Here is an 18,637-nt window from a genome sequence, read left to right as displayed (position 1 = left end):
CTGGCAACAGCAGGGAGTTCTTCACTACAACAGGCCTGAAGAGCCAAGGGGAGGTAGTAATGGTCCATATTCATTATGGTCTACCAGAAAAGTGTGCAGGCAACTTACAACATCCTATCAGGGAGGGTACTATGGGAATACCATCTGGTATCACTCTCCTCGGGCCCCTTCACCTCCTACTAGTGGCTCTCATTGACCATACCCAAGAGGAAGCCAGAGGACAAAGGAGCTTACTGATGCCCATGCAGGTCAGTCTTCCAGGCACAAAACATGTTGGAAAAAGATGAAGAGTAGATATATAGGAAAAATGGAAGATATATAGCACATAATTCAAAACCAAAATGTACTTAAAATTTATGCCATACATAAGGTTGCCAGATAAAATACAAGAGGTTCACTTAAATTTAAATTTCAGACAATTTTTTTTTTAGTGTAAGTATGTCCCGTGCAATATTTGGAACATACATATACTAAAAAATTATTCATTCCTTATCTGAAATTCAAGTTTAAGTGAGCATCCTGTACTTTATTTACTAAATCTGGTACCCATAGTGATGTGGAATTATCCAAGTTATAACCCTCTTTTATCATAGGGCTTTGGGAACTGACTATGACTAATTGGAGGGAAACAAATGATGGCTTGTACTCAGATGTCCAAACCTATTCCATAACCACTCCCCATTGTGTCGTAATGAATTCTTCCCCAAGAAAATTTGGTTCCATGTTTTGCTTACCTCTGGCAAAACTTCAATATTGTTCCTGACCAGAAGCAGCTTCTGGAGCTTCTTCAAGCACTTAATCTCTTCAGGTATGCAAATGAGCTGATTGTAGGTAAGTTGAAGTTCAAAAAGATTCTTAAGAAAACAGAGTTCTTTAGGAATGCTGGCTAGCTGGTTATGATTTATACTCAAATATATAAGGCTTTTTAATCTAAAAAATAAAGTATATGAATGAAATTCATGAGAATAAGAAGTCCATTGTACTTATCAGAAGCCATGTGTCAATTCATTTTCTTGTAGCTTATCTGAGCCTTACTTTAGTCACAGGATCACAACTACTACAAATACTTTGAGCATAAAAAATCTTTACTATAATTTAACTTTTAGAGATATTTTATAATCAGATAACTTATGTTAAAAGAATTTTATGTAATCAAAACCTTGATTTAAGAGAGAGAAAACTCTAGTTTCACTTTTTGTATGTATACATTGGCTATGTTGAAGAGGAAGCCAGAGGACAAAGGAGGACATAGACATGCACAAATATACACATACATATATACAGTGATATAAATGGATAGAGCTATAGATACAGATTAAATATCCTGCACCAAACAGATGTGAGAACTACTTAGTTGCTGCAGAAGATGCAAAGATGAATCAGCCACAAATTCTGCCCTTACAGATACCATGGTCTAGAAGGAGATATTAGAGCCATAAAATGAAGATAGGAAAGGCCATCAGAATGGGCGAAAGGGGTTAAGGAAATTTGAGTTTCTACTTGCAGGTAGGGTAGTGAGGTATATCATAAGCATTTTGAGTCTGGCACCCTAGACCACTCGGTCATCCTGACACTGCTGTGATAAGCATTTTGGAAGAATAAACATTTGAACTTGGCTTTGAATAACAGAACTTGTAAAATCAGGGCAACAGAGGGGGCACAGAAAGCTGAGAAAATATTAATATGTTGAATAAAGAAGCAAAAAAATTTAGTAATGTTGAGCATCAACTATGTACCTGTGCATTAAACTATATCATCCGCACAACCCTAAGGCTGGAATTATTACCCTTAATTTAGAGATGAGGAAAATAAAGGATCAGAGACAGTAAACAACCTGTCCAAATGACCCAGCTAGTAAATAACAGTGTCAAGATTCAAATGCAGATGTGTCTATTTGCAAAGCAAAGAATGAAAAGATACAACAATCTCAAGGTCCAATGTGTTGAGATTAAAGTAATAACAGAATGAGGTGATGTTTTTTAGATGATTAAAAAAGGTGGCCTGGAGGTAGGGAAGTGGTCAGGGCAGGTGAAGGGGACTGGGGGAAAACTACAACCCTGTCAAGGAAAGCCATGTGAATAGATGAGATTGACAGGAAGAGCAAGAGAAGAACAAAAAGGGCAGGAGAAGTGAGAGAAGCATCAAGTGGGAAAGACTCTTGAGGAATGTGAACATCTGACAAAAACAAAAACAAAAAAGCCTGAAGAAGGCATGAGTAGAGAAACAGGATATGAACCAGGTTAACAAGGAATCTTTAAAGGTATGGGAGGAAAGTATTTCAAAATTAAAGAGACGGTCAACACTTTAAATGTTAAAGAGAGGTAATACAAACTAACAAACCTACTAGAACCAGAAGCAGGGTCATAGATTACAAAGTCGCCATTTAAAATATCTATTGTATTTCTATACTGTAGCCACAAAAACTGGAAAATAAAAGTTCTAAAAATCCCATAAAAAAAAACACTATAAAATAGGAAAACATTTAACAAAGGATATGAGATACCTCTATACCGAAAACTGTCAATTATGACTAAGAAAATTTAAAAGAACTCTAAATAAAAGTAGGGATATGTCTTGTCCACATATAAAAAGAAACAATGTTGCTAAGATGCCAGTTCTCCCCAAATTGATCTACAGTTCAACTTAGCCCAAATAAAAATCTTTTTTAAAGATTTATTTATTTATTTTAGAGAGAGAGTGTGCACAGTGGGGAGAGGGAGAGAGAATCTGAAGCCGACTCTGTGCTAAACATGGAGCCCCACTCGGGGCTCAACCTCACAACCCTGAGATCACGACCTGAACTGAAACCAAGAGTTGGACGCTCAATCGACTGCACCACCTAGGCGCTCTCCCAGATAAAAATCTGAACGGTTTCCTTGTGTAAAAACTGACAAATCAATTTTAAGACATACATGGATATTCAAAGTACCTAGGGTGACCAAAACTATTATAAAAAACACGAAGTCAGAGGACTCGTATTAACTGATTCCAAAGCTTACAATACAGCTACAGTAATTAAGATAGGATTTAGAGAAATTATAGAAAAATAGATCAATGCAATAGAAGGGAGAGCCAAATAGACACATAAAGGGTTATTTGATTTTGGGGGTGTCAAGGCAATTCAATTAAAAAAAGACAGTCTTTAAACAACTGGTGCTAGAACAACTAGATAAACATATGGGGAAAAATAAACTTTGACCATTACCCCACATCACACACAGACATTAATCTGTGATGACTCATAGACCTAAATATAAAAACTAAAACTATAAAGTTTGTAGAAGAAAATATAGGATAATGTGGGAAAAAAGTGAACTTTGACTATTACCCCACACTATGCATAAGCATTAATTTGAGATGAATCATAGACCTAAATATAAAAACTAAAACTATAAACGTTATAGAAGAAAATAGAGGATAATATCTTGATAACTGGGGTAGGCAAATATTTCCTTAAAAGGCCACAGAAAGCACTAATCTTAAAATAAAAGTATTTATAAATTGGCCTTCATCAAAGTTAGAAACTTCAGTTCCTCTAAAGGTACTGTTAAGAAAATAAAAGGCAAGCCATATACTAGAAGAGATATCTACAATACATACACTTATCAAAGCACTTGTATCCAGAATGCATAAGGAACTCTTACAACTCAATGTTAAGAAAGAAAAAAATACAAATTTTTTTCAGTGGAAAAAATACTTGATATGAGCACTTCACAAAATAAGACACAAAAATGGGGAATGAGAACATGAAACGGTGCTCAACTGTCGTTAGACATCAGGGAAATGCAAACTAAAACGACCATGATATAGGATTTCATACCTACTGCAATGGTTAACATTTTAAAAACTGCTAGAATGTAAAATGGCACAACCATTTTGCAAAACTATTGGCGTTCTTAATACATTAACATATACACCTATACTCCTACTCCATGACTCTACAACTCTACTCTTAGAAACTGAAATGAAAAATAAATTGAACATAGGTCCACCAAAAGACTTCCACAAGAATATTTATAATAGCTTAATTCATAATCGCTCCAAATGGGAAATAAACCAAATGTCCATGAGCAGGCAAAAATAACTTGTGGCATAATTCATGGAATGAAATGCTTCTGGGGATAAACAAAAAACAACAAATTGCTGACAAATGCAACAATAAGGTGAATCTCAAAAAATGTTTATGCTCAGGAGAAGACAGAAACAAAAGAATACAGACTATATGATTCTACTTATTTAGCTCTAGAACAAGTGAAACTGATTTGTAGAGGTAGAGGTCAGAATAGTAGTTGCTTATGAGAGGTAAGAATTCAGGAAGTGTGCACGAGGAAATCTGTGGTTTGAAGGAAATGTTCAATACCTTATTGGTGTGCGTACATGGGTCAAAACTCATTCAATGGAACACTCGTGATTTTTGTGTAGTTTGTATTCAGCAGAGAGAAAAGGCCATTAGATTTGATTGCCCAAAGGACACTAGTGGTCTTTAAAAATAATATTAAGTACAATAAAGAGGGAAAAAGAGAATTTTAAGGGGTTAAGTAGAAAACAAACGCAATAGATGTCAGTTTAGAGAAGTTTGACTATAAAAGGGAGAATGAGGGAGCAAGAGAGAAAAGGCAAGAAGTAGACTTTGTCTTAAGGTCTACTTAAGGCAAGATAAAGAGGCTGAAAAGCAGGGAAGGAGGGAGTCCACATTTCTCAGAAAAATAAGTAGCAAAGTCATTTGCAGAAAGAATATAGGGTCAAAACTGGACGACCCAGTGTTACAAGAGAGTGAAAGTGTGTGGAGTAAGTCCTGTGGAGAAAGGGACAAGGAATTTTCTTCACTAATCACTGTTATAATCATGACTTTAATTGATTCTATTCTGAATTACTACTATGGCAGTTGGTTTTTCATTTTGTGGTTATTCCAAGGCATGAAACTGAGCTCAGAAGCTACTGCAATCATTCATAGGTTGAGTAAAGAGCAGAAGGGAAAACAAGTATGTGTCTTTGTTTCCATTTCCCGGAGCAGGGAGAACTTCCCCTCTTCCAAGAGAAAACTACAGGAGGCACACTTGCGCTTCTCCCTGCCCCCTTCCTCTCTAGTAGGCTGACAAGTAACTGCACTGAGTGGTGAATTTGGAGAAAGAACTGAGCCCGCTGGCTTAGCCCCTTCCTTTCTCCCTTTCTTTCTTTCAAAGAAATTCTGTCCCCAGGATGCCCACATTCTCCTTTTCCTTATGTGGCTGTGCAGCCCATGACAGAGTTGTTTAGGAGCAAAACTCTCACCTGTCCAGGTTTAACTCCAAGTCCATGAACCAATACTCCATAGTTTAAGTAAGCCAACAAACAGAGCTCTCCCCTTCCCGGGTTCTAAACAAATGGAGATACAAGATATAGGATTCGGAAAGAAGGGAATCACACATCAGCAGAGAGCTGACTCAAACATTCCCAGGCTCCCTACCAATCCTTCCCTGAATTAAACATTCCCACACAGTCACAGCTTTGCCTGCTAGGGAAGCTGCTTACTTGATGGCAGAATAAAAGGAGGACACTGAGCCATGTACACTCAATGGTTTTCCCAAATTCACCAGTAGGTCAATCTTTCATCTCTAAAAAGAAATGAAAGGGAGGAACAAAAAGAATAAAAATAACAACCCATAATAAGAAAAGCTAACATCCACTGAGCACTTACTATGTCCCAGGCTCAATCTTAAACATTTTTGACAAATTTGCCTACTTAACGGTCAAAACAACCCTATTCATAGACACTATTATTGTCCTCATGCTGCAGGTGAAGACAGTAAAGTATGGGAAGGTGAAGAAACTTTCCCAAGGTCAGAAAATGGAATCCTGCTTGAGTAGGTGACCAATCAGCTTCCATATAGGACACAGCCAGAATACAGACAATCCAGAATTATCTATAAAATAATGTAGACTTATATATTTTGCAATCCTAGATTTTTCAGTGAAAGCTTTCATTTCAATTCATCTTCTAACATGGCACTATAGATTTATATGGTTCTTTGACTATTATACTTAATACGCCAATCAGATCTAAGCTTAATAAATTGTGAAATCATAATATGTTATAGCTGTAAAGGTTTTGAAGTTCATCTACTCAAAATTTTTCCTTTAGAGATAAGAAAGCTAAGGTGCAGTTAAGTTACTTGCCCAAAGTCACAAGGCTAGCTGCACAAAGATATGACCTAGTTTGCCAGATCTTCCCTTTCTTCATTATATCATTGATACACAATCCATTGATAAGCTGAATAAACGAAAGGGCAAGCAAACAACTATTGGCATTTTCATTGTTATAGTTGTCTTCTTCAGAAATTAGATCACTTAAAATTTTTTCTAGTTACTCTGACTTAAAACATTTCTTTCTCTGTGAAAATCCCCCTGGGAAGCATAATATATTGGCTAGAAGTATAGACAAGTGAATTGGAATAGACTTTAGGTGCTGCACAAATCCCTTTGTTAAGGACTGTTCATAGTTTTGTATCCTTTAAAAATCTGGATGCTCTTATGTTGTAATACATCTGTTTCTGTTCAACAGGCAATAAAGAAAGTCTCCAAAGTCAAGTAAACCCAAGTAGGGTTTTCTCTCCATCTGTCAAAGGAAAACCCAAGAGAGTGTTCTGCCTGCAGAAGGACGAGGCCCTCAGCTGGCTCCAGAAAGCCACTGTAACAGCAGCCCATCTGTGCAGATGTGCAGGATAAGATGTGCAGCATTTTGTTGTTGTTAACGATAATAAAATGTGGGGGTTTTTAATGAAAATGCTATCTTGATTTTCAACACTTTGCTTTCACATTACCTTTCCCATCAAGCTGAAAATGGTTTCCAGTACTTTCTGAAATAAAATTTAATGTCCCCAATTCTGCATCAGAGCAAACTCCAAGAATCCCAGAGTTAGGAAATCAATAATGTAATCAACTTTAGAACTTTAGGTTTCAAGCCCCCCCTTTTACACTTAGAACACCAAGTCATGCTAGTTCTCATTTCCCTGAGGTGTTCAAAAAATCGTCGGCTTAAAATTAGTGGCTTGCATCAGTCCTTCAGATGCCTCTTTGCCATGTACAAACCCCACAGGCACTTGAGGCCAGGCAATGAGGTTGAGGTTCAGAGGGCCAGGGTGGGGCTGGTGAAGGCATGTTTAACCAAGTCTCGCTATAAACAAAATTACCTGCTGATTTCTTGAGGAATCCGTGTGAGCTGATTGTTGTTCAGGTTAAGCAGAATCAAATTTTGTAAGCCATCTGTGGGAAAATCATTTTTGTCACGTTAGCTATCTCTTAGAGAATAACTTGTAGGCACTTTTCTATATACCGTTGTTTTCCTTCTGGTTTCTCGCCTTGGCCAAGGCTCTTGGGGTTGCTGGTGACAGATACCCTCTTAAACTAGCTTAAGCAAAGTACAGGGAATTCATCACCAAGTTAAAAAGCTAAATCACGGCACCCAAGAGCAGCGAGTACAACCAGGCTCACCACGAACTGGAATCAGAAACAAAGAGGCACCTGAACCCAGGGTTATTTTGTTTTAGTTTTAACTCACAAGGGCTGTCCCATAAATGCTTGTTGAGCGAATAAATGAAGTCCAAAGGGTCCTCCTTACAGGCGGCATTCACCCATTCATCAGAAAAACCACACGCGGAGAGCGGTCAAAGGCGCCAGCCACCAGCTTCTTGTCCCGCGCGCGGCTGGGGGACGTGCGTGGGCAGCGCGCGGCACAGTCTCGCAGACCTCCCGTGAGCGAGCCCAGCACGTGCGCGCACACTCACGCAGGCCCGCGTACGCCCGTCCGTCCGCACGTGTGCACGCCTGTCGGGCAGGTTCTGCGCCCCGTCGCTCTTGCGCTTCCGCCGCAGCCCCACAGCCGTACAGCACCTCGGGCAGGTGGCCCACGACGGCGCTGTCTTTGCGGCTGCGCAGGTGGAACTCCCTGGAGAGGAGGGAGAAGTGGACATACAGTGTCAACAAGTGCCCTCGCGGCTCCAGGGCCAGCGTGCCCTTGAAGAGGGACTAGTAGACGAGCTAGCACTTGGTGCGAGTACTTAGGGATCTTCTTCACCAGCGGTGTGAAGGAGCTGAGGCATTCTCTGCCGCATTTTGTGGGGACTAGGTCCTCCTCGGCCAACAACCTCTGCGCAGAGCTCAAGGCAAAGGGGACGGACTGGGGGCCTGTGCACTTGTCCTTCTTCCCCGCTCGTCGGACTGGCAGCACTGTGTGTCGCACATGGCATGGTCAGGCACGCCTCTCCTGCGCGGAATTCTGAGATGGTGCTATACTGCAGGCCGGCCAGTGGGAAAAGGTCACCATGTGGCTCACCAGCAGCTCTTTGAGGTCCATCTTCCGAGGCAGCACCACCAGCCCCTTAAACTCGAAGTCGGTGACTCAAGGCAGCTTCAGGTACATCTCCACGGCAGGCTTCTCCCTGTCAGGTTTGGCCATGGCTGTGCCGGCCACCCAACACACTGGGCCCTTAGCCCATAGGGTTGGGGGAATCATATTAATATAAATATATGTATATATACATGTTATCTATATGTAATGCTACATGATTATAGGCTTATATATACGTATTGGATGTGTGTGTGTGTGTGTGTGTATGCCTTTTGATTGTTCTTGGCAGTCACAGAAATGGTTATGCCTGGGTGTCCTGGGCTTCTCATGCTTCTTCTGAACCACTGAACTAAGTTGTGATATCCAAGGACACCCACACCAAGCTCCAGGCTAATACTCTGTCTCCCCCACGAGTTTCTCAAAGTCTAATGGATACATTCTCAGGGCGTCTCTGCAGAACACAGGTTTATTTCTCATTACAGCTTCTCTCAGCTTCGTCTTTATATTCTCTCTCTCTCTCCCCCCTACACCTCCTTTTTCCCACTCCCCAGGCTTTCTCTTTTGAGCAGATTTCTCTAGTTTTCCATATGTTCATAGCCATCCTACAGCTCCTGCGTTTGAATATTCACAGACAGGGTGGACTGTTCTCAAACTGAAATGTCTACAGGAACTGAGAAGATAATTCAGTGGCCCTGGCGGGAGTGTACCTGGCAGGAGTGTGCTGAATTGGTGAGCAGCTGCCTTACCTAACAGAGCAGCTGCCATTCAGCCTGCCCCTGGCCATTGCTATCCTGTGGGAATGTGATTCCAATGTTGCCTAGTCTTTCTTTTTTAAAACGGGCAGACAAAAAAGAGCAAGAGATCCAATTTTTTTTAATGAACTCTTCTGATTTGCAAGTTTTGGTACCCAAATTCAAAGTTTTTAAAAGGCAGTCAAAACAGAACGAACTTATTTGTGAACCAGTTTCAGCTCACGGGCCACCAGTTGCAATCACTGTCTTAGTTCATGTGATTAGCTCAGACCAGTTAGAATGTTTTAGATTCTATCATAATTCCCAAGAAGGAGACTAACACTGGCCTACCTTGGGACACAAGTCTAGCCCCAGCCCAGTCTGGTCTGGTCAGGGGACTGGGTCATGTAATACATGCTGGGTAGTGCTCAACTCCCTGACACCAAACTATTTCTGCTCTTCGATAGTAAGAACACAACATAAAACATATTTTATGTCACTCACATGGGCTTTTCAAAGTTCAACAGCCCAAAAGCAAGAAATACAGAAACTACAGACATCTATAGGCACTGTACACAGGTTACATATATCTTACCTCAAATTTAAGGGCACACAAGAAAAAAATTTTCTTTATGGAAACCTAAATTAGCATTAATTAGGTTGCTTAATATTAATTATATAAGTTGGGTTTTACCTAAGTTTGTCCCCTCAGTATAGTTCATAAAATAGTTTATAAATTTGTGTTTGTTTTCATGCCCTTAATTTTTTTCTTTTGTAAACTGTTTTCTTCCTAAGTAAACTGTAATTGAACCCTGAATCTATGGTTTGCATATATAATATGCACAAGCATCAATAATTGTTTGTTACAGTTCTTACTTTTTTAAAAGATTTTATTTATTTATTTGTCAGAGAGAGAGTGCACAAGCAGGGTAAATGGCAGGCAGAGGGAGAAGCCAGGGAGCCCAATATGGGACTTGCTCCCAGGAATCTGGGATCATGACCTGAGCCAAAGGCAGGCGCTTAACTGACCGAGTCACCCAGGCATCCCTACAGTTCTTATTTAAAAAAACATATTTCTCCAAGATACATGATTTGAGATTTTAAAGCAAAGAGACTGTACCAAGTCTATTTGTGCTATTTGCCAGAAATTCCCCTAATTTAGCACCCCATGCAGTAATACCCTTAATAAATGCTGCTTGATAATGACAGTGATTATATCTAGCACCTATGTCTCAAAAGTCCACATAACATATCTTTAGTTTTACTAATAGAGACAAAGACATAGAATGATGAAGTGCTATACATGAGTCAATGAAGCTATAAAGAATCACCCAGGTCTCTTTGTCATGTATTTTGTCCTTAAGCGCACTCTACCTATATTAACTAGGAAAAGTGTCCTATTAATTGGAGATATTATAAATTGAAGGGAAACACCAAAAAAAAAAAAAAATGCCAAGTATTGGATCTTATATTTTTTTCTTTCAAATTCTCCTTTGATTTTAAACTTAGCATCTTGATCAAATATTGTAGCTTAATATTGAGACAATACAAAATAAAAAGAACAAGAAGAGCTTTTCTTGATTGATTTTCAACCAGTTTCCTCTCAGGAAACTCAGGCACAGAGAAAGGGCCTCCAGAGTCAAGAGTAAATGTACACTGATTCTGATTTAGGTCCACATTAGAGAAACATACAATAGTTGAAAAAAACTATTGTCCCCCAAATTCCTTAATTTCAAGAATAGTGAATAAATATCTGCAACAAAAAGATTAAAAGGTAAAATTTCTCTTTTTACTTTTTCACTTGTTCAATATAAGGAGATTAAGTTTCATTCCATAATGGTGCTCTTCTTTGACTAACTTACCACATGCTCCAGATGCAAATTTACAAATCTTATTTCCAAATAAATGAAGCTTCTTCAGGGATGTAAGGTATTTCATCTCTTCTGGAATTTCTTCCAAAAGGTTGTTTCCCAGATTTAGTACTGTCAACTGTAAACATACAGAAATTTAATGAACTCATGCATTATTCACCTTCAAATGAGATGAAGAAATAATTAAGAACTTCGCTGATAACTTTACACCTAAAGGAGCTTAAAAAAAAATAGAAAAGAAAAGAACAACAAATCAATCCTAAAGCAGCAAAAGAGAAATAATAAAGATTAGAGCAGAAATCAATGATACAGAAACAACAACAATAAAACAAACAAACAGTAGAACAGATCATGAAACCAGAGCTGGTCCTTTGAAAAATATTAATAAATTGATAAACCCCTAGCCAGTACTTATCCAAAAGAAAAGAGAAAGGACCCAAATAAATTAAATCATGAAAGAGAGAGGAGAGATCACGACCAACACCACAAAAAAATTATATGTCAACAAATTGGGCAATCTGGAGGAAATGGATAAATTCCTAGAAAGATATAAACCACCAAAACTGAAAGAGGAAGAAATAGAAAATTTGAACAGACTGATAACCAGCAATAAAATTGAAACAGTAATCAAAAATCTCCCGACAAACAAAAGTTCAGGGCAGGATGGCTTCCCAGGGCAGTTCTACCAAATATTTAAAGAAGAGTTACTACCTATTCTTCTGAAACTGTTCCAAAAAATAGAAATGGAAGGAAAACTTCCAAACTTGTTCTGGCAGGCTAGCATTACCTTGACCTTAAAACCAGACAAAGACTCCACCAAAAAAGTAAACTACTGGCCAATATGCCTGATGAACGTGGAGGCAAAAATCCTCAACAAAATACTAGCAAATTGAATCCAACAGTACATTAAAAGAATCAATCATTCACCACGATCAAGTGGGATTTACTCCTGGGTTTCAAGGGTGGTTCAATAGTTGCAAATCAATCAGTGTGATACACCACATTAATGAAAGAATGGATAAGAACCATATGATCCTCTCAATAGACGCACAAAAAGTATTTGACAAAGTACAGCATCCACTCTTGATAAAAACCTCCCACAAAGTAGGGATAGAGGGAACATACCTCAACATCATAAGGGCCATATATAAAAGACCCACAGTTAATGTCTTCCTCAACAGGGAAAAACTGAGAGCTTTCCCCCTAAGGTCAGGAAAATGACAGTAATGTCCATTCTTACTGCTATTATTTAGCATAGTATTAACCTCAGCAATTAAATAACAAAAAGAAATAAAAGGCATCCAAATCAGCAAAGGAGAAGTCAAAGAAGTCACTATTTGCTGAAGACGTGATGCTCTATGTAGAAAACAAGAAAAGCTCTACCAAAAAATTGCCAGAACTGATACATGAATTCAGTAGTCACAGGATACAAAATCAACATACAGAAATCTGTTGCATTTCTCTACACCAATGATGGAACAAAAAGAGAAATCAAGGAATTGATCCCATTTACAATAGCATGAAAAACTTTAAGATACCTAGGAATGAGCCTAAACAAAGAGATAAAAGATCTGTACTCCAAAAACTATAAAACACTTCTGAAAGAAATTGAAGATGAGACAAAGATGGGAAAACATTCCATGCTAATGGTTTGGAAGAATGAATATTGTAAAAATGTCTATACTACCCCAAACAATCTATACATTTAAAGCAATCCCTATCAAAACACCACCAGCATTTTCCACAGAGCTAGAACGAATAATCCAAAAACTTGTATGGAACCACAAAAGACCCTGAATAGCCAAAGCAATCTTGAAAAAGAAAAGCAAGGCTGAAGGCATAGCAATTCTAGACTTCAAGGTATATTACAAAGCTGTGGTGATCAAGACAGTATGGTACTGGCACAAAAACACATAGGTGAATGGAACAGAACACAAAATGCAGAAATGGACCCACAACTATATGGTCCACTAATCTTTGACAAAGCAGAAAAGAATATCCTATGGAAAAAAGACAGTCTCTTCAACAAATGGTGTTGGGAAAATTGGACAGCCACATGCAGAAGAATGAAACTTACACCATACACAAAAAGTAAGTTCAAAATGGATGAAAGACCTAAATGTGAGACAGGAAACCATCAAAATCCTAGAGAACACAAACAGCAACCTCTTTGACTCAGCCATAGCAACTTCTTGCTTGATACATCTCCGAAGGCAAGGGAAACAAAGGCAAAAATGAACTGTTGGGACTGCATCAGAATAAAAAGCTTTTGCACAGCAAAGGAAACAGTGAACAAAACTAAAAGGCAACCTACAGAATGGGAGAAGTTATTTGCAAATGACATATCAGATATAGGGCTAGTATCCAAAATCTATAAAGAACTTATCAAACTCACCCCCCCCAAAAAAAAGTCAAGAAATGGGCAGTAGACATGAATAGACATTTTTCCAACAAAGACATATAAAGAGCTAACAGACACATGAAAAAAATGCTCAACATCACTTATCATCAGGGAAATTTGTAATCAAAACCACAATGAGATACCACCTCACACCAGTCAGAATGGCTAAAATTAACCACTCAGGAAACAACAGATGTTGGTGAGGATACAGGGAAAAGGGAACCCTCTTACACTGTTGGTGGGAATGCAAACTGGTGCAGCCACTCTGGAAAACAGTACGGAGGTTCCTCAAAAAGTTAAAACTACCCATGACCCAGTAATTGCACTACCAGACATTCATCCAAAGGACACAAAACAGTAATTCAAAGGGACACATGCACCCCAATGTTTATAGCAGCAATGTCCACGACAGCCAAAATACAGAAAGAGCCCAGATGTCCATTGACAGATGAATGGATAAAGAAGATGTGGTATATATACATACAATGGAATATTACTCAGCCATCAAAAAATAATGAAATCTTGCTATTTGCAATGACGTGGATGGAAGTAGAGGGTATTATGCTAAGTGAAGTCAGTCAGTCAGAGAAAGATAAATACCATATGATTTCACTCTTATGTGAATTTATTTTTTTAAGATTTTATTTATTTATTTGAGAGAGACAGAGCAAGGGTGCACACACAAGTGGGGGGAGGGGCAGAGAGAAGCAGACTCCTTGCTGAGGGGGCAGCCCAACTTGGATCTTGACCCCGGGACTCTGGGATCATGACCTGAGCAGAAGGCAGACACTTAACAGTCTGAGCCACCCAGGTGCCCCCATATTGGAATTTAAGAAACAAAACAGATGAACATAGGGGAAGGGAAGGAAAAATAAAGTAAAAACAGAGAGGGAGGCAAACCATAAGAAACTCTTAACTCTAGAGAACAAACTGAGCATTGCTGTGGGGGGGAAGTGGATGGGAGGGATGGGGTAATTGGGTGGTGGACATTAAGGAGGGTACTTGATATAATGAGTACTGGATGTTATATGCAACTGATGAATCACTAAATTCTACCCCTGAAACTAATAATACACTGTATGTTAACTAAAATTAAAAAAGACAAAAAAGTGAATGAATGTCTAAAAAATAAGAAAATAAGAAAAACATTGGGTAGCATTAAGTGCTCTGTATATAATAAAAGAATGAAGGGATAGTGATTCGTTGATCAGGGACGCTTGTCTTAGAAGTTGTTATTTAAATTGAGATCTGAATGATGATAAGAAAAAAGAAATGGCCAAAATAAAAACCCCAAAACAGGAACATTCTTGGCATAGTTAAGGAACCAAGAGAAGTGGTTGACGTGGCTGAGCATAATGGGTAAACCCAGCAAAACATGAGGTTGCAAAGGTATACTTGGGCCAGACTGTACATGGTTTTGTAAACCAGGGTGAAGGGTTGGGATTTTGCTCTAAGTGAAGTGAGAAATGACCGTAGGGTTTTGAACAAATATAGTATTAATTGGTGTATGTCTTAACAGGAGCTCTCTGACAGCTGTATGCAGAATAGTCTTCAGGGGAGTAAGAGATAAAGAGCAGAGATAGCACACTCTTCAGAGGCATGACTGCAGTGGTCAGGCTGAAAAATGAGGATGGTTTGGGCTAGAATAGTGGTGATGGAGGTGGAAAGAAGTGGATGAGTGTGAGATATGCTTTGGAAGTAGGGCCAGATTCCTGTGAGATGTAAGAGAAAGAGAGGAACCATGGATAGAATCAAGCTTTTGAGCATTAACACCTGAGATGAGGACAAGTAGGACAAGGGCAGGTTGGGGGAAGGACAGGGAACCAAGAGATCTGTTTTATCCATATTAAAATTAAGATGCCTTTTAGACCTTAAAGTAGAAATATCAAGTAGGCAGTTGTAAATGCAAATCAAAACTCTCTAACGTGGTCAAGACCAGAGGGTTAAATTTGAGCCTTCACCAAGTAAAAGGTATCTTGTGGGATTGTAAGAGATCACTGGGAGTGAGAGTGTGAAGAGAGGATTGAGCCTAGCAGAGGAGAAGGAATGGCCAGGGAGGTAAGCAGGGAGGGTGGGACACCTGCAGCATCTGGTGTGGCAGATCTCCTTTATTGAGACAGTGCTGAATCCTCAGGAACTGGACTTCTGCTGAGGACTTTCTACTGCATCCTTCTCTGAAGAATTTCTCTTAGCTACTGGGAGATGCATTACCTGGAGATGCCTGGAAGGTTATGCCTCTACTCCATCTTCTCAGGGTGGCCTCTATCCCATAATGAATGCAGGGATGTAACATATAATCCCTTTGCCTCTGTGGTGCAAGGCATGTTCCAGAACTCTGATGCAATAAAGCTAAGGGTAAATGTCTCCTGAAATCAGATCTTAACCTTGATTCTTTCCCTGCTCTGTTCTGCTTCCTCACACTTTGTATAGGTTTCTTCTGAGAGCACAACCTCAATAAATTACAAAAATCTATGACTTAGGTACTCCAAGATACATAGTGTCACAGAAGGTAAGAGGAAAGAAAAGAAAAAGAAAGCTATTTTTATATATTTTTTAAAATATTTTTTATTATATTATGTTAGTCACCATACAGTACATCCCTGGTTTTTTATGTAAAGTTTGATGATTCATTAGTTGTGTATAACACCCATGGCACCATGCAATGCATGCGCTCCTTACTACCAATCACCAGCCTATCCCATTCCCCCACCCCCCTCCCCTCCGAAGCCCTCAGTTTGTTTCTCAGAGTCCATAGTCTCTCATGCAAAGCTATTTTTAAAAAGAAGATGCAGGCCACATCGTAGGGGAAAGTTAAGTAGAATAAAAGCAGAAATAAAGCCACTGGATTTAGCAACATGAAAATCATTAGTGACCTTGCCAATAGGGGTGAAGTGTTGGGGAAGCAACTCTGATTGAAGTGGGCTGTAGAGAAAATGTGAAAAAGTGAAGATAATGGGTAATAGACAATTCTTTTAAGAACTTTTGCTATGAGGGGATCTTAGAAAATTAGCAGGCAGCTGGAGGGTTTTTCTTTGAAAATAAAAGACAGTACAGCTTACTTACATGCTGTTGGAAATAATTTGCAGAGAACGAGAAACTAATGATGTACGCAGAGGGATCATTTCAGAATCAAAATCCTTTAGCAAATGAGAGAGGATACGATCCAAAGTATAAGTGGGTGCTGGCTCTGCATAAGAGCAGGGACTCTTCACTGAGGTTGTAGGAAGGAAGGTGAAGAGAGTACATGCAGATCAGGGCTGTGGATGGATTTGGTGATAGAAAGATGAGGGAGTTCCTGACTGAAAGTACCTGTTTTTCTTTTCAATGAAATATGAAACAAAAACATCTGCTTGGAGGAGTAGATGTACAAGGTTTGAGGCAATGTAATTTTGATGTGCAATCTGGGCAAATGTGGTAGGGTGCTGGCAGCCACAGCTGGTTTTCTGATTGAACAGCTCCAAAGAAGATGTTATAAAATGGATAGATGACCCAGGAAAAGGCACCTGCTTTGGATGACACATTAAATACATGGCCCTTTGGCTAGAAAAAGGCTACCACATGAAATTTCGAGCTCAACACCAAGACTATGACATATAGAAGGTGAAGAGGGCTCAACTGAAAATCTCAGGATTTAAAGGATTCTAAAGTTACAACTAATATGAAGTGACTGGAACCAGAATTATTCTTGATAAAGTAGGGTAACTAAAAAAGATTCATTTCTGACCTTTAAATTAATAAAGGTAACTTAAAGACTGTGTGGTTATACTCTGTCACTATAGCAAATATGTCAGTTTCAGCCTAGATTACATAAATTACACAGAAGTTCCAGAGACATTATAGCAAGGACTAAATTTCCTTTGAGAAATACCTCAAGACCCAACTTAAATTTGTATTAATTCAGTCATATTTATTAAATGTGTATTATGTGCATGATATTCTGAATGCTAGAGTGACAAGGACACCTGCTCTCATAGTGCTTACATTTTGGGAGGTGAGACAGACAACAAATAAGTAAACAAGTAATTTCTGTTAGTGTTAAGTGCTTCACATAAAGGAAAGAAAACAGGTTAATGGGTTGGAAAGTAACTCAAGGTTTGGGCATCTGGGTGGCACATTTGGTTAAGCATCTGACTTTTGGTTTCAGCTCAGGTCTAATCTGAAGGTCCTGAGATTGAGCCCCACGTCAGGTCCTACACTCAGTGTGGAGTCTGTTTGATTTCTCTCTCCTTCTGCCCCACCCCCATGCTCATGCACTCTCTCTCTCTCTCTCTCTCTCTCTCTCTCTCTTAAATAAATAAATCTAAAAAAGGAAGGAAAGGAGGGAGGGAGGGAGGAAAGAAAGGAGAAAGGACGGGAGGAAGGGAGGCAGGCAGGAAGGAAGGAACTCAAGGCCAGATTGGGTCATTAGAGAAGACCTCTCTGAGAAGGTGATGTTCGAGGTGAGCTAATTGGGATGCCTTGACAAGTTGTTTGAGGTGAACTATTTGAGATGCCTTGACAAGGTTGTTCAAATGGCATTCCATTCACAAAGGGCTTCAAAAATACCAGGCATCCAGAAAGAGCACATGTGGTGTTTCACTAGTAACACTCTATGGTTATGGATAGTTCCTGAGGGAGGGCTCTAGTCATTTAAGAGACAGCTACTGAATAGGTTTGAAGCTTCTGTTACTTCAATAATTATCTATAATGAAGTATCTGTTGGCATATTCAGAATATAACTCATCTGTCCTTTGGAAACTAGCATATTGCCATAGATCGAAAGACACCATCTCTACAAAATGGTTTCTCATGGTCCCACGACCAGGCAATTATGGCATCTTAAAATCAGGAAGAACTTTTATAAGTCACCAAGTGCAACATATAAAATGCAAACGGGCAACTGTATACTTTCCTCATGTACACACTCAGTAATGGGTAGTTCTTTTATTTCTTAGGAAGTGTCATTTACTTATTTATTTAACATTTTTTATTTGTCAGGCTCTCTGTAACTTCTATCTAATTCTTCCCATAAAAAAAATAGCTTTATTCCCCCTCCTCTCTGCCACATAATAATATTTCAAATATTCGAAGATTGCTATCATATTCCCTCTGAATTTGTTCCATTCTTCCTTAACCATTTCCCTCAGGATACAATTTCCAGAACTCTTACTGTCCTGGTCACTCTCTCATTTTTATAAGCACCCCTCCCTGGAAACATGGCGCCTAGGGTAAGACAGGAAATGTGATCTCATAGCATAGATGCTGGTGAGACCACAGAATCTCCCTCAGGCAGATGACTGCGCTTCTATTAATGCAGCCCAACATGGCA

At 39.1% G+C, this 18,637-nt stretch overlaps 1 protein-coding gene and 1 long non-coding RNA gene across 3 annotated transcripts in view; one reads left to right on the top strand and one right to left on the bottom strand.

Annotated features, from left to right (window-relative positions):
* The window catches only part of LOC130542899 (uncharacterized), a 102,491-nt gene extending 95,690 nt beyond the window's left edge, over positions 1 to 6,801 (top strand). Inside the window, exon 3 of the long non-coding RNA XR_008957775.1 lies at positions 6,542 to 6,801. This is a non-coding gene — a long non-coding RNA (uncharacterized LOC130542899). The remainder of the gene's footprint in view (positions 1 to 6,541) is intronic.
* LRRC69 (leucine rich repeat containing 69) overlaps positions 1 to 18,637 on the bottom strand; it is a 78,774-nt gene that overhangs the window by 50,308 nt on the left and 9,829 nt on the right. Inside the window, exons 2-4 of one of the 2 annotated variants that reach the window (XM_057307861.1) lie at positions 10,920 to 11,046; positions 7,170 to 7,242; positions 735 to 930 (exon numbers count right to left, since the gene is read on the bottom strand). In XM_057307861.1, the coding sequence (XP_057163844.1) occupies positions 735 to 930; positions 7,170 to 7,242; positions 10,920 to 11,046 (396 nt within the window). Of the gene's footprint in view, positions 1 to 734; positions 931 to 7,169; positions 7,243 to 10,919; positions 11,047 to 18,637 lie in introns of those variants that run through there. The other variant, XR_006409151.2, reaches the window with a different exon arrangement.

This window comes from Ursus arctos, unplaced genomic scaffold (genome assembly GCF_023065955.2).
Source record: "Ursus arctos isolate Adak ecotype North America unplaced genomic scaffold, UrsArc2.0 scaffold_6, whole genome shotgun sequence".
Taxonomy (NCBI): Eukaryota; Metazoa; Chordata; class Mammalia; order Carnivora; family Ursidae; genus Ursus; species Ursus arctos.
This window is presented reverse-complemented; position numbering and strand designations above follow the sequence as displayed.